This window comes from Pseudopodoces humilis, chromosome 4 (assembly GCF_049639895.1).
Source record: "Pseudopodoces humilis isolate 2021_Gansu_Grassland_sample_001 chromosome 4, ASM4963989v1, whole genome shotgun sequence".
Lineage (NCBI taxonomy): Eukaryota > Metazoa > Chordata > Aves > Passeriformes > Paridae > Pseudopodoces > Pseudopodoces humilis.
Window position 1 is genome coordinate 69671222 of NC_142203.1, and position 25429 is coordinate 69696650.

General features: G+C 43.7%; 2 protein-coding genes and 1 long non-coding RNA gene across 12 annotated transcripts in view; 2 read left to right on the top strand and 1 right to left on the bottom strand.

Moving 5' to 3' along the window:
* The window catches only part of DCAF12 (DDB1 and CUL4 associated factor 12), a 31952-nt gene extending 17661 nt beyond the window's left edge, over nucleotides 1-14291 (top strand). The window contains exons 8-9 of the mRNA XM_088053962.1: nucleotides 3393-3574; nucleotides 4302-14291. Of these exons, the coding sequence (XP_087910088.1) occupies nucleotides 3393-3574; nucleotides 4302-4460 (341 nt within the window). The 3' untranslated portion in view covers nucleotides 4461-14291. The remainder of the gene's footprint in view (nucleotides 1-3392; nucleotides 3575-4301) is intronic.
* Nucleotides 5-23346, bottom strand: LOC148184529 (uncharacterized). Of its 4 annotated transcripts, none has more exons than XR_015772356.1 (4): nucleotides 23214-23345; nucleotides 21785-21899; nucleotides 18343-18458; nucleotides 5-129 (listed from the first exon to the last, which is right to left on the bottom strand). It is a non-coding gene; the product is annotated as an uncharacterized LOC148184529 (long non-coding RNA). The 4 variants fall into 4 exon arrangements; XR_015772355.1 differs by lacking the exon at nucleotides 5-129 and adding an exon at nucleotides 11440-11539 and having other exon boundaries at nucleotides 23214-23344; XR_015772358.1 differs by lacking the exon at nucleotides 5-129 and adding an exon at nucleotides 11440-11539 and having other exon boundaries at nucleotides 21785-21894; nucleotides 23116-23214.
* UBAP2 (ubiquitin associated protein 2) overlaps nucleotides 23173-25429 on the top strand; it is a 129732-nt gene continuing 127475 nt past the window's right edge. For 5 of the 7 annotated variants that reach the window (XM_088053954.1, XM_014259135.2, XM_005530389.3 and 2 more), the window contains exon 1: nucleotides 23329-23446. The gene's annotated coding sequence lies outside the window, so the exon portion shown is untranslated. Of the gene's footprint in view, nucleotides 23281-23328; nucleotides 23447-25429 lie in introns of those variants that run through there. The other 2 variants (XM_088053955.1, XM_088053956.1) reach the window with 2 other exon arrangements.

Consider the following 25429-nt stretch of genomic DNA (forward strand, 5'->3'; position numbering starts at 1 on the left):
ATGATTTGCTTGCAGAAGTAGCTATTAAAACTGTAGTAAGTCAAGCTTCTAATGAACAGGAAGGGCTTTTCTAGTGATGGGCTAAATAATTAGGAGTGTATGTATAGGTTTGGTTTCATGATAGTATACCTGGAACAAACAAAAAACCAAATGTGACCAACTTTGAAATCTAGTGAAGGGCAACATCACTGTCTTTAGGAGCAACTCAGTTGTAAACTATCCAAATATTACTGAACTTTCAAAAGTATGCATTTTACTGCTGTGTATTTTTTTCCTGGGTCTTATTCTATTTTTTATTGTCTCAAAGCTAATGTAGTCTTTTTACCACTGTTCATACTGTTCTTGCATTCTTTTCTATGAATTAGAAAAAAGGCATGTTGTCTTCTCTGTGCTATCTTATTGGGTGTCTGTGCTGTGAGGGAAAGCTTGCTTTGTAATTTTAAAGCCACGACTGAGACTCCTGATTTTCTACATGATTTGAGTGCTGTTTCTCATATGGATGCAGTTTGTCCAGTTGAACCTTATACCAGGGCCAGGCCTGTGGCCTTCCAGAGCCCTTTTTATAGTTCCATAAAGTTCTCTCCATATCCTTTACTATCAGGCATGAGAAGGCATGGTGCCAGATTAGTCCCAGCCTAATAAGTTGCAGTCCTTGCTTAGCTTTTCTCTGGGTTTCCGTCTCTTCATCAAGCAGGTTATCAGAGGAGAACGTATGGCTGCAAAGATTAGGAAACTTATTTATGAAGTTAATGAGTGATGGTGTCTAGATCAGTGTCAGGGTCTTCTGCTTTCAGATATGGGAGAAATGTCTATGTCAGGAGAAGTCACCTGAATGTCTTACCAGCAAGATCACTTGTCCTCACTTGCTGTTAGTGAGGATTCTGGCCAGGTCCTGACCCAGACACTGCAGTGTATGCAGTGCCCCGTGGTGGCTGGTGGCTGAAACCTTCTGCCTCAAGTATGTGATTTTGCATATTGGGGGATAATGTGTGTAGGGAGTACCTCAAGGAGTCTGGAGAAAACCTTTGTTCAGGGCTGTTTTCTGCAGAGTAGGTACATCTTTTTATTTCACATGGTGGTGGAGGCACATAAATAACAGCAATTCCCAAGATACTGACTGTTTCCACTTTCTATTGATCTCCCTAGGACTTGGAGTGGTGTAGCACCTCTAAGAAACAGGGTCTTTATTGATCTGTGGACTAAAATCTGATTTCAAGTGCTTTGCAGTGGTACCTGAATATGCTTTAAGTTTCCAAGTGCCCCTGTGCTGGAGTGTGCACTTGGAAAGTGCAAAGTTGAAAGTCCATGTTAACTTCAGTTCGCTTGTGTTGTACACAAAAGCCTTACTTTCGTGTAAGAGAAAGGTGGTGGCTCAGCAAGGCTGGAGCTTAGGGTTAAGGTATAGGGTAGGTTAGGTTAAGGGTATAATCTCAGCTGGGGCTAAGAGTATAGAACTTGCTGTGATTGGTTCTAGGCACAGGCTGTACTTTTAAACATGATGGGAATGATTAATCTTCAGCCCCATAGGAGACAATTTGGAATGTTGTTCTTGAAAGCCTGTTCTAAATATCCTTCTTAGTAGTGGGTACATCATGGATTCCTTCAGTTAATTTCTTTGGTTAGAGAAAGATCCATGGTTGCTCTGCATTTTATAGCTTTTTATTAATACATTTAATTGAAGAGTATATGCCATCTGCCTTGATACTCCATCACCTGTTTGTCTGAAGTAAGTGTTCTCCTGGGTGGCTTGTCAAGGGCACTTCTGGAGCAAAAATAAGAGGTCTACTCTTGTGCCTTTCTCCTCTTACCCAAGTGACTGCTTTTGCTGACTGCAGAGGCCTTAAAGCTTTCTCTGTGTGTTTGCCAGAGCCAGAGCCATGTGAGAGAGGCTGGGGGAAGGTCTTCTGCTGTCTTAAGTGCATTTGTAGCTCTCTGAATTAAAGCAGAGACTCTCATATGAATCTCATAATCTGCTTCAGTAGAGAGACTTGCACAGTGGTTTCCTGCCCATTAAGTCTGCAGCCAAGACTTCACCCCATATCTGGAGCAGGACAATGTGGCTTTGCCTTGTTCTAAGTGCATGTCACAAATGCTGATGGCTGTGGATGTCACATCCAGTGGCAGAGGAAGAAGGATGAGGACATGTTTCTTGTTAGGACTCTGTACAAAGGGGAAGGGGAAACTCCCTGGTTGCATCCACAGCTCACAGTTGTCTGCTGTCACATGTGCTGCTGGGACTATTCCAGGATGATACAAGTTCTGTGACATTCAGCCATGCTTGGTATGGTGACAACACCTAGCATGTGAATGTAGCTGGCATAACTCACTTATTTCCTCTCCTGAATGCTTGTTTAGGCTATAATTCAGTGGTACTTTAAAGAGGGCCTAAAAAGCCCCAGGACAAAAAAACTGGCATCCTGTCATGAAGGAAAGAGAAGTATAGATGTGGTGGAATTTAACCTGTGGGGAAGAGTTGTTTGGAGTAGAGTGGTTACCCAGAACAGTATTTGCATAGTAAATGGAGATGTGATGACAGAATGTTTTGCAGATTGCAAATTTTTACATACAGAGGTCTACCTCAAGACTAGTTCTAAGGGATCCTTGATTAGCTGAGACTTCAAATTTAGATTTTGTGAAAACAAAATGTACTCTTTTGTTCAATGTAATGGGACAACTGAATTGTGCTAACATGTTTAGATTGAACTGTACCTTCCCATGTACTGGTGGAACTTGGTGTTGTTTAGATGGTAGGAGTCCTATTCTGTTTTCTTTCCTGGCTAAAGTGCTAAAAATCCTAGCTACTGAAAATAAGGTGTGTTTGAGAATATTTGAGTGGAAACCCATTAATAGTTCTGAAGCTAGCTTAGCAGCAAAGTGACTAGTGATTATATTATGGTTACACTTGCTTACAGGTAGCCTGTTGATCAGCACAATGCACTGGGTGACAGCTGGAACTTTTCTCAGATGGTCACTTACTGCCGGTTAGGTGGTAGCTAGAGAGGGTGTGAGCTCTTGGAGGAGAACAGCATGGTGCTCTTCCCTCTGTCTGCTGCCACATACTTGGTCTTGGTGTGTTCGTTTAAAGGCTTGTGGCAGACAGAGCAAAGGTACTCTGGACTCTAATTGGCTTATCTGGCAGACCTGAGGGCTGGTGAGGATGAAGCTTCTTACTGTGCACCATTGGTGTAGCTGATGGTCTCAAGTAGGGCAGTCATGTATGCAATCGAAGCTGCGGTTTCAGTAGCATAAGTGGGATTTGTCTGCAATGCTCTGTAACAGTGGAAAAACTTGTGTGTTGTGGAGAATACTAGTAGGTAATAGTAGACATGAAGCAACAGCACTGCAGAGCCAAAGCATCCCTCTTCCTTACTGCACTGTCTCTTCTCTGACAGGTATCCGCTCAGTGAGCTTCTATGAGCACATCATTACTGTGGGGACAGGGCAGGGGTCCTTGTTGTTTTATGATATCAGAGCCCAGAGGTTCCTGGAAGAAAAGCTCCCCCGTGCCTGCTATGGACAGAAGAAATTAGGAGGAAGTGAAATTTTGAAGTTGACAACTGGGAAAGGCTGGCTGGTAAGTAGTTTGTAGCTGTGATAGGGGTGGGAGGGAAGGAGACCCATTATACAGAAGCAGCCTAGAGCTTGAGCAAATTCTTTTTGGTTGTGTGAAATGTGTCTCAGTCAAACAGTATTCATGTAACCAAAAACTAATAATGAAGTAAGAATTGCTTTCTACAAAAGCTTTATGAAAGGGTACTGAAGGTTATTTGCTTGAGTGTAAGGTGTAGTGATTACCGTTCTTATGCACTGATTCATAAATGAACTAGATTTTATATCTTTTCAAATGTAATCTAACTTCTAGTTCTCAGAACCTCAAACAAAAAATAAATTGTCTTTCTTTAAAGCTGTGGTAATCTAATGTGGCATTTGAAGCAAGAGACTTTTAATTTAATTGTGTGCAGTTTTATAAACTGTGGCTTCCTGAGGTAATGGCGTAGCAGGCACTTGAGTTTGGTTTCCTGTATGTTATCATAAAGCAGTTAATGGCTCTGTTTAACTTAGCTCCATTACATTTTTGTATTAGTGCAATGTCCCTTCACCTCCCTGTTCCAATGCTTGACCTAAATGTTCTCAGAAAAAGCTTTAGGACAACTCATGTATCTTTTAGTTGACCATTATGAAGCTTCAGGATTATTGAGAGAAAATACCCTTTTTTAGGCTCTGAAGCTACCTTTGGCTTTTGTGAAACAGGGTTTGGGGTTTGTTTGGCAACAGTAACAATCTAAATTTTCCTTTAACAGAACCATGATGAAACTTGGAGGAATTATTTTTCTGACATAAATTACTTCCCAAATGCTGTTTACACCCACTGCTACGACTCGTCTGGAACGAAACTCTTTGTGGCAGGAGGCCCTCTTCCATCAGGACTTCATGGGAATTATGCTGGTCTCTGGAGCTAATGATAACTCTTCATTCTGATGCTGATCTTTACACAGATTTCCACTTCTGTTTTCCTTTTTTTAACACCAAAATTGTGTGATGCCATTGATTCCTGATTTAAACACAAGTTATTTTTTGGCAGAGTTTTCTGTTGGTCTCCAACAATTTTGTACATCTTTTTGAACTAGTTTTTTGCTTTAGCCTCCTTGATCCTTTATATGGAGGAGTTTTGAAGTCCTTTTTTATTGCATTTACTCCAAATGACTCTTCCCCCCATTTAGGCTGTCTTGGCCATGTGTCCCCTCCTCTACTTTGCTGTGAGGTAGGATTTCTTTCTTATAGAGTGGTTGCTCCTGAGCTTTCTGTGAAAGTCTTGGGGCTGCATGTGTGCAGGTACTTTGTGTCAGTTACATTACCTGGAGTGAGGACTACTTGTAATTAAAAATTATTAAAAATATTTATAAGAGATAAGCTACTACTTTATCTGCAGAGCCTGGCCCTGGCCTGGGTTGATCGTATTTTTTAAAAGTACAAGTCTAATGACACTGTTTATACATAGAGGGATATGGTAATTTTAAGCTGTACTCACTGAAGCCCAGGGATGGATTCCCTAGGGGTATTGCAAATCAAATCCAAAGTGTGGGAGTTTTTAAAAGTGCATTTGTGTTGGAATGGTAATTTTCAGCAGTGCTAGGAGTAAAAATTTATCTGTTTCTTCACTGCCTGTCCCAGGTATCTGAGTGGCTATTGCAGGGTGACATTACATTGAGGGTTGCGGAGATGCTGAGAGGAAATGGGGGCTAGTTATTCAAAATTAATTTAATCTGTCTGCGTTCCAGATGAAATATGGTTTCTAAGTATGCTGATAGGGTTGCTTATAAACTCTCCATAAATTACCTAAAACCTCAGACCTTTTTTTTCCCAGGTTGTGAGAGTTTTTCCCCTTTTTGCTGTTCTGGTTGGCCATCTACTTAAATAAGCCAATGGAATAAATAAACTATTTTTTTTCACCAAGTTTAAAGAGTGCATCTCAGACGTTAATAATGCAAGTAGAAGCTTTCTGTGAAGGAAGGTATCTTGGTGTTCCCTCACTTTGTGCTGGTATGTGCTGTAGGAGAAGCTCAGGCTTTTCCAGAATCCTCTGCTGCCTTCTGAGTTCTGTGACTCCCTCCAGCTTCACCTGGGACTGGGAGGGGAGAATAGGTCCAATGCCCTTCAGGTCCAGCTGTGAAGTGTGTGTCTCCCAGGGTGATGGTTTTATCCAATACTCAGCTAAAATGTAAGACTCAATGGTGTTCCTCCTTTTGGCAGGCACTAAACTCTCAGCTTGTCAGTGATGCCTCTGTCCTCTGCAGGAATTAATGCCTTTCCACTGACACTGGTGGAGCAAAGTGTGCCTGTACCTCACAGCTTTGGTGCCAAATTGAAAGCTGATTGGAACTGAGAGGAAAGACAAGGCTGGGATATGCTCTGTTCTCCCATCTCTGTGGGAGATCACAGCTACTACCCCAGTTCCTGCCCACAGCCCAGAGCTAATCTGCATGTGTCTTTGCAGTCTCTCTCATCTTCATACACGGTATCTTCATCAGTAACACCAAGCAGTCAGAATCAGGCTTAGGTTCCAGCTGGTATGGAGACCTGGATGGAAATCCTACAAGGAGTACAAGTCCCTCTCATTGGGGTGGAAATCCTGGCAAGAGAGGAACTCTCTCCCAGGTATGCACCTGTCCCAGAAGTATAATTAGCACTGAGCATTAACACAGGTGCTTCACAAGCAGATCATCTTCCAGTGTTTCATAATATTTACCAATGTGGCCTGGTTGCTTAAACTGTGTCAGTTCAAGGTACTGTGTGTATGGCTAGACAGGCTTTTCTCTGAAAATACAAAATTATATACCAAGGGGTAGCTGCTTTGGTTATTTTAGGGGCTATTACAGCTACTGTGTAAAATCATTCTGTCACAAGGAACACGTTCTGCTTTGGTTTGTTTTTTGTTTCTGTTTTTTTTCCAGTTGGGTTTGGTTTGAAGTTTTTTGCTTTGTTTTTTTAAAGAAGACGTAAGTCTACTTGAGTAGACTCCATTTCTGCTGAAGCAACAGGTAATAGCTGGGCATTTAGTGTCAGCAGTGCCAAAGGTAGACTCCTGGTCTGGGAATTCTAGCCCTGATGTTGATCTATTAATTGAAGTATATTTTATGCCATGATAGGAGGAAAAAAGATTATGTATATGACCTTCAGACATAGAGGCTGATTTTTCTGCAGTCTCTGGGTTACTGAAGGGGCACCACTGGAAATTATCCCTCCTTGCTGACTGTGGTCTCCTCAAGTACCTCAGTATGTGCTCCTAAAGCCTGGTAATGTGAGTGCCCTTTTCCTCTTTTTTTTTTCTTCATAGAAGACTCTGCACAATTTTCAGATGAATCTGGACAATGACATAAAATTCCCCAAGTCTCACATGCTTTTGTGTATTCTGCTTTCAGGATGCTTTCTTGCAAAAATAACTTCAAATGGTAAGGGAGCCATCTTTGTTGCTGTATGAAAACTCCCACAAAAAAAAACTCGGAACCAAAACAGATAGTGGTGCAAGCACACAAACAATTTGTGCCAGAGATAACTTAATTTTTAGCTTGTTTCAGTGGTTCTAAGTACTTATAGTGATATAGATGTTAGGTTTCAGAATATTTCTGTAGTTGGTCATACATAACTTTTGTTATGTCACTATTAGAAATTGAGGCACAGAAAGGTGATGATGATATGCCACTTGTCCAAAGATAAGTAATAGGAGAAAAACTAAATTTTTCTTGACGTTGATTTCATTTCTCTGTTGGGTTAGATATCTACTGCAATTCAGGATCATGGTTAGAATTGAGTGGGTTTCCCATCCAAGTGCAAGAATGGCTACAGAGCAGGGAGCCTCCAGGTTCTTCAGAGAAGCAAGTTGGGTGCCTCACTGTTCAAAAACCAGATACACCCCTACAATGGAGTGAGTTCAGTCTGGTGACTGCACTTCAGTAGCTTCTTGAACAGCTTGCTGTGCACTGCTGAGGCCCAGTGACATATATATATTCAGACCATCTTTTCTACTGTTTCTTTCAAGATTTCCATCCCTTGGTCTTTCCTGCTAGAATGTTTGAGGTTACCTCTTCCAACCCAAATCATACCAGTCTTTTCTGTAGCAGTATTTACCTTGCAGAGGTGACCTCTGCTGAGCAGGAACAGGCTTGCTGGTATTCTATCAACCAGTGCTCAAGTCCAATTTGCTTTCTTTTAGCTGGGTAGAAGTTAAAGGCTGGCTCAGACTGTTGAACTGGGTAGTTGCCGTTGTGCATGTTTGACTGATACAATTACACTGTAGCAGTCTGTATGGGTGGGGAGCATACTCTGGTTTATCTTGCTTGAAGGAGAGAATTTACAGCATAACATTCCTTCAGACTGGCTGCTACTGACTTCCCAGTTGTATGGGATCTTGTGTGCTACCAGTGAGTTTAGGAAGCAGTTAATTCTACTGCTCAGCTCTCTTCAGTAAACTACCATGTTAATTTGGGTATTTTTGGATATTACATTTTCAGTATTCATGATAGGTAATCAAACTAGTGACTCAGTTATGGGTTTGGTAATACCTAGCTTGTAGGAAGGTATTACGGGGTAGCAACTCCTCAGTAGCAGCTGGATGTTACATCATGGGACATTTCTGAGGAATCAGAAGCTACTTTGCAGTATTGGCTTGAGCACAGTAAATAAGTGTTGTGCTCATCCTCTTCACTAAACACCTTATTCCTGTAATTCCTCCAGGTTTCTCCCTTGTACAGTCAAGTCTTGTAGGGAGAATTACTAATGCTCTCCTCTGGTGCTTTCTGGGATTGCAGTAAAGAAGCAAGTCCATTTGTTTGATTCCCTCATCAGTGCTGCTGCTGTTAGTTTGAGATGAGTAAATTACCAAAGAATAGTTGATAGTAGGTTTATGTTCCTAGTCCAAGTTGTTAATTCTCCTCACAGATCCATTTTCAAGATCATTGCAAGAGTGCCCAGTGATTTTGCTGGACTTAGCCTGTTCACAAAAATTACAGTCATATTGTGGTTGACTCTTGTGATTGTCTTCATGAGAGGAAATTTTTAATAGCATTAAGGGGTTTATATTTGCTGCCTCCATTTTAGGTCTTTGGCAGCTTTTTGTATCTAAAGGATTAAGATACTTGGGGATCATTTCCTTCCAGAATTTCATCCTATTCCTTTACCTGAGCACTTGCTTTGTCTTATAGCTTGCAGCTGCAAAGTTAACAGATTAAATTTATGATCCAGCTATGTCAAGTGGTGCTTTGTTGTCTTAATTTGTACCACTCAGCTGAGAGGCATTTACAGGCCTTTTGAACTGCTGTGCCTCACCTGATGCAGGTGTGAAACAAAGCAGGCTTCCTAGACCCTCCAGAGGTTACTTGTTTGCTTTGTTTGCAAGAAACCAAGGATAGGTGGGCTGTCAGTTAGTACACGTGGGAAAGCAGCAGCATCTTACAGCAGCCAGGTGGAAGGTCTGTTTTTAGTGGTCTGTTACCCTTATTTTCAATAAATGCACTTTTCCAAGGTGTCTGATAGCTTCTTACTTAGTTACTTTTGCAATTGCTGCTATGACCGAATTACTGGACTGGGGTACAGCTTATTCCTAAGGAACTCCATTGCAGAGCTGTGTATCATGCAGGTGGAGCTGATCCTCCAGCCAGCCTATGCTATGCCAGGGACACCTGACCTACCAGGCACAAATGTTTTAGTTTAAAGTTAAGTGAAGTTCCCTGTGTGCCCTGCTGGCCACCCCACAGTGAGCCCATGGTGTGACCTCAACTTAAAACCATTTCTGAGTGTTATAGTGCCCTCAGTAACTTATTTGAAATTCTGAAGCAGACACCCTGGGACAAGGGAGAGTGGAAAAGAGAACACAGCCGCATCTTGTGTGAGGTGCTCTCCTTTGCCCCTGTACATGAGTACTTTGTGTAGTGAGGATGGGCAAGGAACACCAGAGAAACAGTAAAAAGTAAGCAGTGTTTGGTATGGCTCTTGGAACTCCTGAAGAATTAAAAAAATAGAGGGGATATGTAAATGCTTAATCAGAAACGTCTTTGAGAGATCAAGTTTATCCCTGACATTTTCTGATTCTTTGTGGTTTTTTTCAAAGATAAAATTAGGCAGGATCTTTTTGCTTGTGATGTTGGTTTTTTTCAAGAAAACCATGTGGTACTTGGCTAATTAAAAGAATGCTCTTGCAGAAAGAAATCCTTCATTTCCTAACAGCCTTTCCCACTAGTATCCTGCTGGGAGCAGTGTAGTCTAAAAAAGTGCAGACAGATTTAAAATGGAGTGCTGGGGTTGGCAGAGGTGGGAAAATGTGGGCTGTCTGACTGTTTCTATACCCAAAAGACCACTAACACTTGATTGTATACAAATAGTGGTTGCTGTACTAAAACTGAGAGGGTGTATAAAACCCCTTGCAACATAATGCAATGTCTTTAGTCCAAGATTCTTTTGAATTGATTCTTTTGCCTTCAGGACAAAAAATTTAGGAGTCAATACAGCATTTTCTTAGGAACTGCTTTTCTAGATTCCCGTACTAAAAGGGAAAATTCAGGTGCTGAATCTTACAATCTCATTAAACTTGTACTTTTTATTTGCCCATTCACCTGTCTCTTTTCATTTTCAAGGCCTCCCACAGTCTCAGGGTATAAATCACTATGACTCATCCAAATAGTACTGAAATGGACCAACCAGAGGTTAATGTGCCTTCCTCTTCTGGTACCTTGATCTTTATAGTTATCTCAAATTTGTCACTGTCCTAGGGTTGGATACATGCATTATCTTTTTCTAAGATATATGTGTTAAAATGCAACAGGTTTGTACTGTTACTTGTGACTTGTTCCATTTGTCTTAGGATGTAGTGTAGACGAATCAATGTGCTGGTTGGTCTTGGTATCAGTCTTGCCAGCAACACCTGTCAGGGCTTGCTTGTATGTTCATGTGTAGATAAATGCTGGATCTTCCCCACTGCCTGTGGTGCATAAGATGCACAAAATGCACAAGGTGTTTTAAAATGTGCAGTGATCATAACTTGTTGCCTGAAGGTAGGATTTCCTACAGTGAACTGGTTTTAATGTTTTGGTTTTTTTCCCAAATATTTTTAATAAGATCCAAAGCTTTGAGGAAAAAAAAAAATTGGGACTTGCTGATACTTGATGGCTTTTGTTCTGAATCCAGGGTCTGATGTTTGTTAACAACTCCAATTCCACCCATCTAACAGAGGCTTTCTCAGCTTGTTTCTGTCATGACCTGTATCAGAAACAGCGCTGAATCCTGAACTATCATAGAAGCTGTCAAGCAAAGTAGTAACAGTTCTCTTCAAATATTACAGTGCACATTTTTTAACCTGTTCCAGGTCATTGATGCAGCTTACAAATGGAACAGTGGGAAACTGCAGATAGTATGTGAAACTAGCCTGTCTGCACATGGAGCTCAGTGTTCTGTTACCTTTCAAATTGTTTCTCCCCTCTGAAAAGGATTTTTTTCTTGTTTTTTTCAACACAAAGGCATACATTTGGCTTAGTTTTCTAAAGATATATTTGTTTACAAACCTCAAACTGACATCTGGAATTTGGGTTGAGTTTCTGAATCTTATGCAGACAGTACAATTGATACATTACATCTCATAAGAGCATAGAAACAGGAACTTCTTTATCTTCTATACTATATCTTCACTTGCTGTGGTCTTCCATGGACATGCCTATGCATAATTAATTGAATTACAGTACTGCACTCTGTTGATCCATGAGGCTACCTTTGTATGTAGAATCAGCACGATTAGTCATCAGTTTATTGACATTAATACATGGTCATGGAACTCTAAGTAGTCTGTGTGTTTTCTGTGCTATCTGTTCTCTCTATACCACAGTGTACACATAGTGTTGAGCTCTTTTTGTTTCATGACAGTTTCAGAGTTCTTTAATTTAAATTCAGTCAGGTGCTGTTTTTATGACGGTCACTTTTCCAAGTAGAACAAATGGATTTAACTTCGTTTTCTATCTTTGGTATCTTCCTCTTCTCCCATTTCTTGCTAGTGCACCTGTAACAATCAGTTCAAAGTTGTTGGCCTACTCTGAAAATTATCAAGTAATAATAAAAAGAAAACCTGTAGCCCAATGTGGCTACAGCCCAATGTGTGACAAAGATCACTCTGTGCTTTTACCATAAACTTCCATGGCTGGATGCCTGTCTTACAAGTGGAGACTCCACTCCTGCACAGTCTGCAGAAGCTGAAATCCTCTTGCAGCCATATTTTTCAGTGGATATCAGCAGGTGCCCTATGCCTTCACCCAGTGTTTGTCAAATTGATCTGTAGTGGTTTAGCCAGAGAACTGGCATCTTTGACTGCTACTTTAAGTCTTGACTAAATATTTCACTCAGGGCAATATCAGGAGGATGAGTTACTGGCTTGATCCCATGTAAAGGTTTGCTCCAGAGATTTATTTTTTTGGGGTGGAATTACAAAAGAGTAGGGATATGAGCAAAACAATAACCCTCTGCTCAAAAGAGAAAAGTTATTCTAATGTACTTTGGCCAGCAAGAATGACAAAGGCTGGCTAGGTTCAGAGGCGAGCTGGCAATGGAATGCTTGAAGGGTAGGCCTTGAGGGTTTGTGCCATCATGCCTTAGATCACTGCAAGTTACTTGCTCCCAGAGCTTTCAAAACTGGTGGTCATCCCTCTTCAGAGGAGATGTGAAGATGGCATGCGGAAAAACCAGTTTCCCCAGTGGTCACTCAGTCTTCTCCTCAGCATTCAAGATTATCAGTGCACTTGTCACTGTTTTCATGAGTGACTATGACTAATGTGCTTCACAGCTGCCACCAGCCCCCTCCACATGCTTTGTGCAGGGATGGTGGAGTGAAAGGGCCTTGTCTGCATTGTCCTCCACTTGGCTGGCTGTTGACAGTGCAGGGATATAAGAGGCCAGCTGTGATTTACAGCTTCAGCTGGTTGCTTTGGGCTTCTCTCACATTGCAGGTGTGATAGTGGGGCTGTTACAGAAAGAACTGGGTAAGTAACTTCTGGTGGGCTTTGTCCCTCTTGTTCAAAATGCTGTCTCTAGTCTCAGTCTCTTGTCCCAGCCTCACATCTTGTCACACTGCTGCTTGGGATTTGAGCAAGTTCCCTGTTCTCTCATGGTGTACTAGTTCAGGTACCAAGTTCTGCAAAGCCTAGGGGTAACTGTTAGAGCCCTACCAGACTTCGAAACTTCTACACTCGCTTAGGCAGTGGTCTGCTGAACTGGGACCTTGCTCACAGTGTTCTTATTATTTTTACTCAGCTCTAGCTATCTTGGACTGCCATATCCCTTTCAGTCCAAAAAGGTTTGCTCCAAAGTCACTCCTATTCCATGGAGTTGATTACCATACTGCTGGTTATTGCAATTCAGTGGCTTTTCTTTTTCTTGTTTTTATTTTGTGGTTCACTGCAAATGTACAAAACCATACTGACTTTCTCAGCTCCTGAACATAGTACAAGGGCCCATCCTGAGGCATCAGAAATACTTTTCTACTCTCAAGGTGCACAGAAACAAGGATCTCTTAGACAAACAGTGAGGAAAGCAGCTGCACATACACAAGTAGAAAGGTATCTCTGAGTGGAATAGGTGAGGGAGCAGCTTATGAATTTTAAGTATAAAAACAGTAATTGAGGGTTGTTTTTGTTTCTTTTTTAAAATTGCTTTAACAGGAAGTTACGTGGTATTTTAAGCCACAGAAAGTTGCAACATAAACCAAGATTTTCTGTCCATCAATGCAAAATGTGCCTCCCAACTATAACGAAAAGTCAGTCTCTTTGGTTTGCAATGGAAGAATATTATCTGAAGACTGATTTAATCTGTTTCTTGCTCTTATATGCTATCACTCACACAACAGTCCTTGCTGGTCTTTCCCAAGCACTATTCAGCACTATCCCTATTTAAAAACAAAATGGGGACCGCATTGGGTAGCAGAACCTAATGAATTTCCTTGGTTTGAGAGAGACCCTGGAGATAAAGAGTCCCGGTTCCATGTGTTTTAAATATAACTTTAAACCAATGCAGCTATTCTCTAAGACCAGCACAGCTTCCTACCTTTCCCTCCCTTTACATGGAATTTAAAAATAAACCAAGCAATACATGAACCAGTTGATGTCCTTACAGGTGGAATATGTTTTTTTTTTAATTTGAGATTTCTCTTGTGGAAGAACGCGTTGTGTGTGCAAGAGTGTGGAGCTCAGATTACAGCTCTTCCACCAGCTTGTTAATTGCAATTAAGTATTCTGGATTCTTTTGAAGAAGACTGTGTAAAAGCTGTGAAGGCATAAACTGGAACTGATAATTTTAAATTTTAGGTCATGTGTGTGTTGCTTGACTACATGGGCAATGTAACAGTGATTGTCATAGATTGGTTTCCATGTGTCAGTCACAAATAATTTGCTGTTTGGAGGAAAACTTTTAGTAGATACATTTCCAAATCAAATTATGAACCTATTTTCCCTCTTGCATTAACCGGGTTACTGTGTTCACATGCCAGAAAGATACTGCTCTTTGAAGAAGCATGTTAGTGTATGTGGCAATGCCCCATGCACTTTTTAAATACCTAGACCTGTACATTTTCATCTGAGTATCGTTAACCATGCTGTAGTCTGGCAAATGAAACTTTTACTACTGCCCTGTTACATAGATAATTGTAATTAACTGCAGTTTGTTTTTTTCCACTACTTGAAGTCATGTGATCTGAAAATTGGTGAACAAAAAGTATTTGTGCATCTTACTATGGGTATCTCTAAATAAAATGTATTTGTATAGTGTGTTGGCTTGGCTGATTTTTTCCCTTGTTTGTTAATATCCCTTTGCAAGTAAATCTGGGGCAGTTTAAAAGCAAATGGGCTTGGGTTTCTTACTGCAACAGTCCAGCCTTTTTGTAGACATAACTGATTCAATTAAAACAAACTGTTCTGATAACTCATTTGCTCTGAGGCAAGAGTTTCCTTTCAACCACTATTTTTTTCTAAGGACCTACCTCTTAGAAGTGTTGAACAGCACAGGTAAATGTACCTGGACAGTCAGGTATAGGACTACAGGTTTTAGGGAGATCTTGCATCCCAAAACTCCACCTGTAGCACTTCCACATATTTGCACTGCACAGGAGACTGAGGCTTTCACACAGCTGTCCTGTTTCACTGCCTATAAGAGGGAAAGTTATTTTTTTCAGAAGAGGAATGCTTAAGAGGTCTAAGTTTTATGCTGGAGGCTAAAATCCTGTGCCTAAAATCAGCTTCGGCTTTGTTGTCTTTACCCTTGGCCTCATCCTGAGAGGCTAGTTTCCATGGCCATGGACAAATTGAAGCTTTGTAAGTAAAGGTTTTTAAGCTAATTGAGAGACTATCTCTGCTCCCCGTAGTAGGCATTACTGATGCTTATGAATGTTGGAAGAGCAGAATTTAAAAAGACATAGGAAAGCTAACACTGTCATTCCACTGGGCCTTCCAGCCAAACTAAGAGATGCAAAGGAGAACCAAAGCCCCTGGCCCTGGAGACATACAGAAAATGACAGGTTAGAGAGGGCTCTGGCAACCAGGGTCACTAACTCCCCACTTGCCCCAGATGCTCCACTGAATACAGCATTCAGATGGTGTGGGGCTTGCCAGCTGACTTAAGGACCAAAAATGAGCTCACAAATTCCAAAGCTGCTGGTATTCATTGAGCTCCTCTTACATGCATGTCCAGTTTAAATCTCAGCAATAAAAAGTCTTAAATTGTCCACAAGCAACTAATTTTAGCATTCATCTATTTTGTCCCATCACCTGTCTTGCAGGTCCCCTTGCTTTCCCATTCACAGTGCAGATGAATCAATTTGTTCCCTTATGTAAGACAGCTCACCATTTTTGGGAGAAGAGATTTTTAACTGTTCTATGACCAGAGCCTTCACTCCTTCTGCCAAACAGTCTGGGTTCCCTCGGTGCTTTCTCACTGGCCATGCTTGGCATGTGTATGCGTGGCCATCATCATTCCTGTTTGTGGAACCAAAATGAGATCCACTGCACGCCTTGGCCTGGAGCCTGCAGCTGGTCTATGGTGTTATCAACTATGCCTTCACTGTACAGTACAAACATGTGGCAGTCGACATTACCCCTTTCAACACTCAATCTGCTGCCTGCCTCCAGTTCCAGCCCAGCTGCTGCAGGTTTCCTTGGCTGTCATCACTTCCCTTCTTGGGTGTATTTTGTTTCTGATCTCTGTGACTTAAGGCCTCAGCTCTTGCCAGCTGGTGGCACCACTGTTGTTCAAGGAGGAAGCCAAACCAGGACAGGATTCAGAACGGTTTCACACTGTTCTGTTTGTTCTTCCTAGCCATATCTGTACTCATCCTGTTTGTGAATGGAAGATCAGGATACTCTTTCAAATACAAGATGCTTTCCAGTAAATGAATTAATAAATAAAGAGATGCCAGGACATTGCTTGAAATGTTTTTTAGGCAAGAGGTGACCCATTTTTGAGAGATTAAAAGTGAGAAAATTCATAGTGTATTAGAAAACAAGAATCTCTGTGCTTAGTCTCCCATCTTCCTCAGTCCCTCTCAAGCCTCTGGAAGAACAAGTATCAAGAGTGCTTCAGCCCCCTACAAGGCTCAAGGGACCATGTGGCCAACATGGCTTTGGGAGCTATGCATCAGCTGCTCCAAAATACTGCCATGCACAGAGGGTCTTACTCTTTCCTCTTCAATGAGGTGTACCATGAGCTGGAAGAGGTGAGAGAGAAGCTACAGGCCTCAAGTGCAGAGCTGCAATCAAAAGGTCAGCTAGACATTGCTTGAACTATTTGTGCCAAAGACATAAACAGAGTGAGGGTCATGTTCCAGGGATGCTGAAGTGTCAGCAGAAAGAATTATAACCTCTGTAATCAGTGCCTGTGGGTTTTCTTCCCTTGTGTTGTCAAAAGTTTTCCTGTCCTGGGAGTTTCTTATCTCTACAAACCGACTGCAATGCCTGATGCATGCTGAATGTGAAGCACACAGACTCAGCTACAACAGAAATTTTACAGATTCTAGACAAGTGTGACTAAAGGTTGTCTTTGGGGAGACAAACTGACATTGTTGCTGTAAAACTCCACCCCATATAATTGCAGTGTTCTAGGCTAGTTTTCACCCAGGGAGAAATTTTGGCTAATTTCCCCATGTATCTGAGCCCCAAGAAAGATCTTGGAGCCAAAAGGGTGAGGAAAAGTTGGTCAGTACTAAGACAACAAGATTGACTTCTTCATGTGCTGTGGTGGCAGCCTGTGTCCTGCTGCTGAGGGTTGCTGGACACCATACTGCAGCTGGCCAGGGAGGATACCAGCAGACCACTATTAAGTTAGAATAATTTATGATCTTGCCACCTGATTACACCACTTCATGTAGGAAATAAATTCTAGGAGTCATGAAGACTTGCCATTTGTATTTATAGGAGCTTTTTCCTGTTAATTGCAGAAAGCCAGCTTCAGCTTTTTATCAGTATAAATAGGCTTTGTCTAAAAAACCCTATTGTCGCTGTTATTTTGTAGGCCATTGCTGTTACACTTGGAATTTATTAGGTTTTGTGGAAAGCTTTTAGTCCTGTGCTTTGGGCTGCTCAACTTGTTGCTTAAAGAGACAGGAAACATCCAGAGCTTGAATGTGTGTTGGCCGCAGTCTGGGACCTAGGTCACAACACCAGCAACTGGACTCAAGCTGGACATTCTGCCAGTGATCTCAAACCCTTGAACCCAGAAGCTCTGCAGTTCTCAGTCCGACTCAATGTCTATAAATCCAGTCTGTAGTCCTTCAGTTTGTCTATGAGATTCTTTTAGAAAACACCACTGAAAGCTATGGCCAAACTGAGGAACATCCCTCTCCTCTCCCTTCATTTATCAAGGCAGTCATTTCATCACAGAAGGTGGCCAGGTCAGCCTGACATGACTTGCTCAGTCCTATCCATACTGGGGATGTATGGATTCCAGTCACCTTCTTGTCCTCAATGTTTCAGACTTTTCAGTACTATCATCTCTGCAGGGCTGGGTGGAGGCTCACCAGCCTGCAGTTCCCTGGGGTGTCCCAAGCTCACTGCTTTGTTCTTGCCATTGCCAGTTGCTGCATCTACAAACAGCCCTTTTAAAACTGAAAACAGATGGCTGACATTTAACCAGAGCTGGCAAATATCCTTGGACACGCTATTCAAAACATTTTCCTAAAATGTATCACAGAATAAAAATACTAGTAATTTATCCTAAGATGAAGTTTGGGAGAAAACAGCAAATGGTGCAAATCCAGCTTCCGCTTAACAGCAGCACTAGTTTGTTACCATTCATTACAGGAATCTTTATATTATCTGGAATATGGGAAGGTTGTGATTCCACTAGGCTTGTTAAAATCCAGCTGATAAAGGCAGATGGTCTATAAGTGCTGCAAGAGGCAGTGTGCAATAAGGATGTGTGCAAGGATGTTTAAAAGACCTTCAGTGATCATCTACTGCAACTCTGCCTCACCAAGTTCTTTAAGAGCTGGCCAAGGAAACTTCTGGCTTCTTGGAGATAATTTAATCTTAGGGAATTTTAAGATGCAGGAAGCATGACATTGTTAAGAGTGGGGGACAAAACAACCAAGCATCTGCAGACTACTTTCTCTGATGTCACAGACAAAACAATGGAAAATTGATAGAGGACTAAATAGATAATTCAAGGCTAAATACACAGCTAATGCCAAACAACGGTGTTGTATGGAAAACAATTCTGTTTAACAACAGCCTGTTTAATTCTTAGAAACAGTTTGTCTGGTAGAGGTAACTGTGGGTAGGCACATCAAAGAATCGAATCAGGGAATATGACAACAAACTCAGCACTCACCATTAAAAGAGCGTGCTCTACACAAGTTGGCCCCTGCCAGCATCCTTCTGAAATAGGTGTTTAAGCAAGGCTCTGCAGGATCAGTATCAAGTTCAGATATGTGTAACTGTCTCCATCTGGAAATAAATACAGGTAAAATATTTTCTGAAAAAGGTTGAAAGAATGGAAAATAACAGTAGGGTTAAAGTGGTTGTGCAGAACAGTTTCAGATTCTGGTCACATGAAATGCATCACCTTTTTCATACAGTCAAACTACAAGGTGAGAAAACTTGAAATAAGGTCTGCAGGGATCACCTGGGGAAGAGGGACATCTCCAGGCACCCACTCACTCTAAAGAATGATCAAGCAGCCCAACACAAATTCCAAGGATGATGCTGAGACCTGATGGACTAACGCAGCCCATGGATGTTAGGAATTTAATGGCCTGGGCTTTATGAAGTCTGGACACAATGACATAATTATCCTTCCTGCCTTCACCATTGGGAACAGTATCTCTAGCAGAAGGGCTTGCTTCCATAGTGCAAATGGCAACCCTTTCAAGTACAATTGTTGTGGAAGCTCTGGTTGTGCAGGCATAGCAACACAATCTAACACATCAGGTCCCATTTCTTGGCAGTATGCTCACAACTTTAACCCCACATCTAAATGCAGCACCAACCCCAGGTATGCCCAAAGATAACCTCTCTTTTTATCAAATCCTTGTAACAGTTCTCTTGAGAGAACTCCTCTTTGCCACCAAAATTTTCAGTTGTTCCATTATACCTAGGAAGAATTCCATATTGTGGCATCCCACCCTTCAGGAGAAGGGAGCATCTAAGATTCACAGATGCTTGTGGACAAGAGAAACAGCAAGAGGGCACACAAAATCTTACAGAGTTCTATTAGTAAATTATACACTCTGCATGGAAACTGTTATGCTAATCTCTGACGTCCTATAAGCACATGGCAGTGGGTTTAGGATAAAGGAGGGAGGTCAAAGGGAAGAGAGAAAGAGACACGTATTAAAGAGGAGGAGAAGGGAAGGGACAAAGCGAGAGAGAGAGAGATCAGCGGTCCTGGCTCCATCATTGATGCAGCTGATGGGGTGTGCAGGGTGCTGGGGTACACACACAGGGTCCTGGGCTTTGTGGGGGTACCTTTTTATAGATGAGTTTCCCTCCACTGGAGGTAAATTTCTCCCTTTCTGTGTAATTTAGTTACTGTGGAACTGGGTTGGAGGCTTCGGGGTATTTGGTTGTCTCCATATCCTCCTACAGCCCATGCCTGATTCTTGACCTCATTCCTACACTTGTGCTGTGTTGTGTTGTACTTATCTCCAGGAGCCAGGGCAAGGATGTGTGTTCCAGAATGTGCTGCTCTACTTCCATGTGGCCCCTTCCCCAGCCACATTCTGTTCACTCTCCCAGCGTGCTTTTACTAACAATCCTTGGCTGTTACAGCCAACAATCCTTGGTTGGCTCCACAGCCACATGGCTATCAGTATTTGAGATTAGCCCCATTATCTTCTGGGCTTCTACACAAATTCTCTGCAAACTCAACTCAAAGCTGAAAGTTAAGATAGGTGTCTTTATATTGAGCCTTACCCTTGCAGAGCTTGTGTACCTGGATTATGTTGACTCTCTGAAGCTAGTGCAATGTATTTTAGAAAATGTAGTGTTGTTGAAGAGGTGTCATCAGGGTCAGGGCTGTGAGACCAGTTTGCAATGAAGAGCAATGTTTTATTAGATCAAGTGATGTAAAAAAGAAAAAACAGGGCACAAAGAAAATAAAAACTTCAAAACAAATAGCAAAAAACTGCTCTGAACTTCAGCTCAGTCAGATCAATTGTCCAATAAGCCTGATGGGGGGAAGGGTTGGTAGTGTGGAAAGTGGGATAGAGCATTAGGAACAGGGAAGACAGTACCACCATGAGCTTGTTAAGAAGATACGGTTTTACTGCAACACAGAAGTAGAACTCCTGAACTAGGAACAGGGTGATATTCTTAACACAAGCAGTTTTCCCCTCACAAATATTAAAGGCAAGGAGAATGCCAAAGCACCAGAACAGTGGTGTCCTGCCTGTGGTATATTAACTGCAGCCTATTTCAGAAATCTGAAGAAAGTGACTGAGAAAAGCCATCCTGCAGTAAGCTGAAATAGCCTATCTGGATTTGCACCTGCACCAGATTGTTTTTTTACTGGCTGGAAAACCAAAGAGGTTGCAAATCTTTGTAACAACAGATAAGAATCCTGACAAAGGCAGTAGGTAGAATTTGCATGCCAGGCCTGGTCAAACCTTTGCAGTGTTCAATGCAGGGTCTTCTCTCCAAGTCTGATGTACTGAATCACAGGATCATTTAGGTTGGAAAAGACACCTGAGAGCGAGTCCATTCTGTGATTGATCAGCAACTTGGCAATTAGAACAGAGCACTAAGTATCACATCCAGCCATTTGAAAGAACACTTCTACCATCTCCCTGAGCAGTCCATTCAAATGCTTCACTACCTTTCAGTGAAGAAATTCCCCCAATCAGGGGTAATATTTGGAGCGAGGGTCTTTGTTCCTAAGCCTCCAACATTTTATTCCTTTAGGTCTCTGAAGCTTTGCCATGTAATATGCCATTTTTTCATTTATATTTATTCCATGTACAGCAGAAACAGTCTACAACACTTTGGTCCTGGTATGCTTGCTTAGTTTTCTCCCATTCAAAATGCTCTTGTGTAGAAACTGACAGTGGTCAATAAGTGATTTTTAGGCTTCAGGCACTAGCTTGAGCCTGTGGGAAAGTCAAGTACACAACTTTCTCACTCTGGCCTGGGAAATCATCAGGGGGATTTCAGTCCTTAGAGAAGGAAAACAACCTTTGCAGGTGTTGTCTGTCTCCTTGTTTTCTTGCAAGAAATAGTCAAGGGTGTTGTTCCTAACTGTCCAATGATGGTGATGTGTTAGTTTGATGACCAATGAGAGTTTTACCTTTTCGGACCTTCTTGGAACTGTCTGTAAAAGAAGATCTGCAAGAATAAAATGTGCTCTCTCTTTGCCACTAAGCTGAGAGTCTATGTCGTCACTGTTGCCGCTCCTAATACAGTGTGACACTCTCAGGCTGGATTCTGTGCAATTTTCAGAGACACATTCCAGCTGGCACTATACCATCTGACAACAGCATCTCAAGAGCTCTCAGCCTTTGTTGTTTCATGCTGCACATCAAATTTCCATCTTGATTATCAAAGGATTGCCAAGCCATGATGGAAGAATACTAATAATACTGATTAAATCCACACAGATTATGGAGCTGCAGACATGTTTGTCACAAAGCTTGTGAAACTTTGTTTACAGATGTAATTAACTGTCCCCCTGCAATAGTAATAAAATAAAATATCCACAGCTGCATCAAGAAAATCAACAATACCTGTGCACTGTTTGGTCTGAATTTCAATTTTGTTCAAAGGAGCCTCTATCTTACCAAGAAAAAATGGGAACAGGGAGATCTTGCAGCTCCTCAGCAGCAGGATCTGTTGTAGTTCCTGTCCACCTATGCAGTAGCTGTCAAGGATGCAGACTGGCTAAATCTATCTGCTCTACACAGAAAAGGCAGAAGCATGAAAAACAGCAGTTAATTTTCAGATACTGTTTAGGGTAAAATCAGATTTTATGCCCTTTCTGCTTACATGGAGAATATGGGTTCAAGGGATGAGCAAACAACAGTACAGGATATCAGACCACAGCAAAGGTCAAGGACCATGGGACATCATCACTGGTGGCACCAGGAGCTGAACACTCTGACTATCACCTTCACCAGCCCTGCCTGCTCAGCACCAAGCAGGGACCAACTTCCACACAGGCTAAGTAAGCCTAGCTTTAACATGCCTTGCAATGATACCCAAAGGGTAAGGACCACTGCATTTTGGGCAACCAGAGGTGCTGTACACAATGGAAAAAATGCACAGCAGGAAAAAGCCTAAATGGAAGAAATGTTTTAGTTTTTTGGTGTTTTTTTCCTCCTCCTGACCCACAACTCAAAACTCCTCATCTCAGGGAGTCAAGTTGTATTGACTATCCTTTCTTGCCATCTGTCCCATCATCACCGAGTTTAGGCTGCCAGAAACTGCACCAAGTTCTCTAATACATTTCTACTGTGCCAACCCCTCCCTGTTCTCCCAGGGAGAATCCCCACTATGCTTTGAGTTTCTCCTCCTGTAGTGCAGCTATTTTTTGTCCTGGATTTCTCCTTGTCAACAGGGTGCCTCCCTGTGTCCAGCCTTGCAAGAGGAGACGATTACATTACTGTAAGTGCAGAACTGGTTCCAAAATGCCCTGTTCCTAAGCCATGGGGTTCCCTCAAGGGGCCCGGTCATGGTAGCGTTCAGGGGGTCCCTCACGCGGTCCCTGACAGGGCTTCTCACAGGAATCCTCGCATGGGCTCTCATGGGGTCTCTCGGGGCGTTCTTCGAGACCACTCCTCTGGTAACTCCCGCGACCCCTCCAGGGGCACTTCTGGGTGTCCTTTACCGGGGTCCCTGGGGAGAACCCTCACACGGTCGCCGGGACGGGGAACCTCACAGCCTCCCTCACAGCCTCCCTCACAGCCTCCCTCACAGCCTCCCTCACAGCCTCCCTCACAGCCTCCCTCACAGCCTCCCTCACAGCCTCCCTCACAGCCTCCCTCACAGCCTCCCTCACAGCCTCCCTCACAGCCTCCCTCACAGCCTCCCTCACAGCCTCCCTCACAGCCTCCCTCACAGCCTCCCTCACAGCCTCCCTCACGCCCCCATGGGCGGGGCTCCGCTGGCCCACCCCTTCCCCCGCCCCGCGCGCGCCGAGTGCGGGGTGGGGTCCCGGTCACGTGAAGGCGAAAGGAAGGGGCGGCCTTTCCCTCTGCGCGCTCTGCTCACGTGGTCACCGGGAGGGGGCGGGAGGCAGAGGCGGAAGAAGGCGCCGGTGAATGGGCGCGCGCTGGCGGTGCGTGAGGGGCGCGGGGAGGGGCTGCGCTGGAGCGCGTCGCGTCTCGTCACGTCACGTTGGGGGCGGGGGAAACGACGCCGCGCGCGCGTGGAGGAGGAGGAAGGGGGAGGTCACGTGACGGTCGCGGGCGCCGCCGCCGCCGCTTTGTGAGCGCACTGGGCAGGTACCGCGCGCGCGGGGGGCGCGCGGGGCCCCTCTCACCCGCCCCCGGCCAACGGTCCCCGCGCGCGGCCGCTCCCCCCTCACCCGCCCCCGAGGCCCTGCGGGCCCGGCCGCGCTTTGTCCGGCCGGCGGTCCGTCGGTCCGCGGGTCGGTCGGTGTCCGCCCGGGCCGCCCAGCCCCGGGCCGCCCGCCGGCGGGTTGCGGGGGGACGCGGCTTTGCCCTACTTTCCGTAGCGGCCGCCCCAGGGAAGCTTCGCCCTGGCCTAGATCGCCTTTTCCCCCCTCCGCCCCCCTCCTCTCTCGCTCAGCAGGGCCGCGGGTGTGGGTAGCGCCCACCTGGCTGGGGAGGGGGAACCCGCTTGGCCCCGGGAGAGGTGGGTTCTCTCTGCAGCCCCTGACAGCCGCGGGAGGGGGTCCTGCATCCCGTCCGCCTTCGAGGAGGGGTTTCACCTCGTCTTGGAGGTGCTCGTCTCCTTCACCGGGGGTTTCCTTCTGGCGGGTTGGTGCCTCTAGCTCGGGGGGATGTGAGGAAAGCGGGACTAGCTGGACCCCGCAGATGAGGAGTGGGGCTGGCGGCAGGAGTCAGGCCAGAGGGGAGGTGGCTGTTCGAGAAGTGAACAAGTGGATGATGAAGTATTGATCCATGACTTAACGCAGGGCTCTACTTCCATGTTGTGGCTGCTCATCCCGTTCCCGGGTATTCCCTCGCTGGTGGTGGGGGGGTCACAGCTACAGACAATAAGATCTCAGCAACTACAGTGGGTTACTTGAGGACATGACAATGAATGAACTAGTCCCTCTCTTAACCTTCTCTACCTTAGTCCTTCCTTTCCTTCGAATGTGCGTGCTTGCTTGGAACTGGGTGTCACAGCAGGGTTTTGCTATTGGTCTGACTTACCTTGCCTTTAAAAACAACAAAAAGAAGCTCTTCTGCGTGTTCTCCTGTTGCTGAAAAAAATTGCAGCAGCAAAGTGAAGTGGTAGGCATTCCCGTGCAAGAAGCCAGATGGAGAAAGGACCTGGTGCATGTTTTGAGTCTTATGGCAAGGATCTGAACCCTCTGATGTGCAGTAGGTTTAAAAGCTTGTGCTGGAATGTCTGCAGCGCTATTGGGTGCCACCTGGGAGCAGGGTGGACTGGTTTGAAGCTTCTCTCTTGTAAGCGTGTTAGCGCCAGGAGTATGGATGAGCAGAGCACCCTTGGTTGTGTTCAGAGGAACGGGATGTTTTGTGGAGCAGAAGCTCGGGGTTTGCTACATAGCTGTGTGAAGGCTGTGGGAGGGGAATGGAGGGGCTGTCCTGGCTTGAGAGCAGCTGTTTTTTTCCAAGTAGAGAAATTGGAGCTGCATGTGAGGGAAATGAAGGGAGGGGGAGCAGTACTTGCCGTTGAAACAGAGCCCTTCACAAAAAATGGCAGCGACTCAGCCTCCTGGCTTTTGCTTCCTTAATATTTACCAGGCCCTTTCAGCAATTCCTTTGGTTGTATCATGTTCTCTAATGGAATCTGGGTTTGGATTCCTACCTGTCTGACTCAGAATTTATACCTGGACCCAGTCTGTCTGTGGGGTTTGACCTAACTTGTTTAAAGAATTTATTTTTAACTTTACACTAGGTAACTTGAAAGCAAGCAAAGCCAAACCACTTCGTAGGATTAATGATGTTTTGTGACTCTTGAAAATGAGGTGGCTTCTGTGTTTATAACCTCAATAACTTGGAGGTGGGGAGGAGTGGGAATTGAACAAGCTCTGTTCTACTTTGTTCTAGTTGTAGTCTTATCAGTGTGTTGATTTTGAAAACTATCTATAGTAAAAAAAGCATGACATTTCTGAAATTTTGACTGCTTCAGTTATTTTGGCCCATCCTCCATAAAGCTCCTGGTGCCATGACTTGCAAACGGGTTTGATCATTTGAGGGGTTGTGGAAACTACAGAGTCACTAAAATCTAAGGAAGCTCAGGGGAAAACCAACCAAATAATCTTGTTTGCT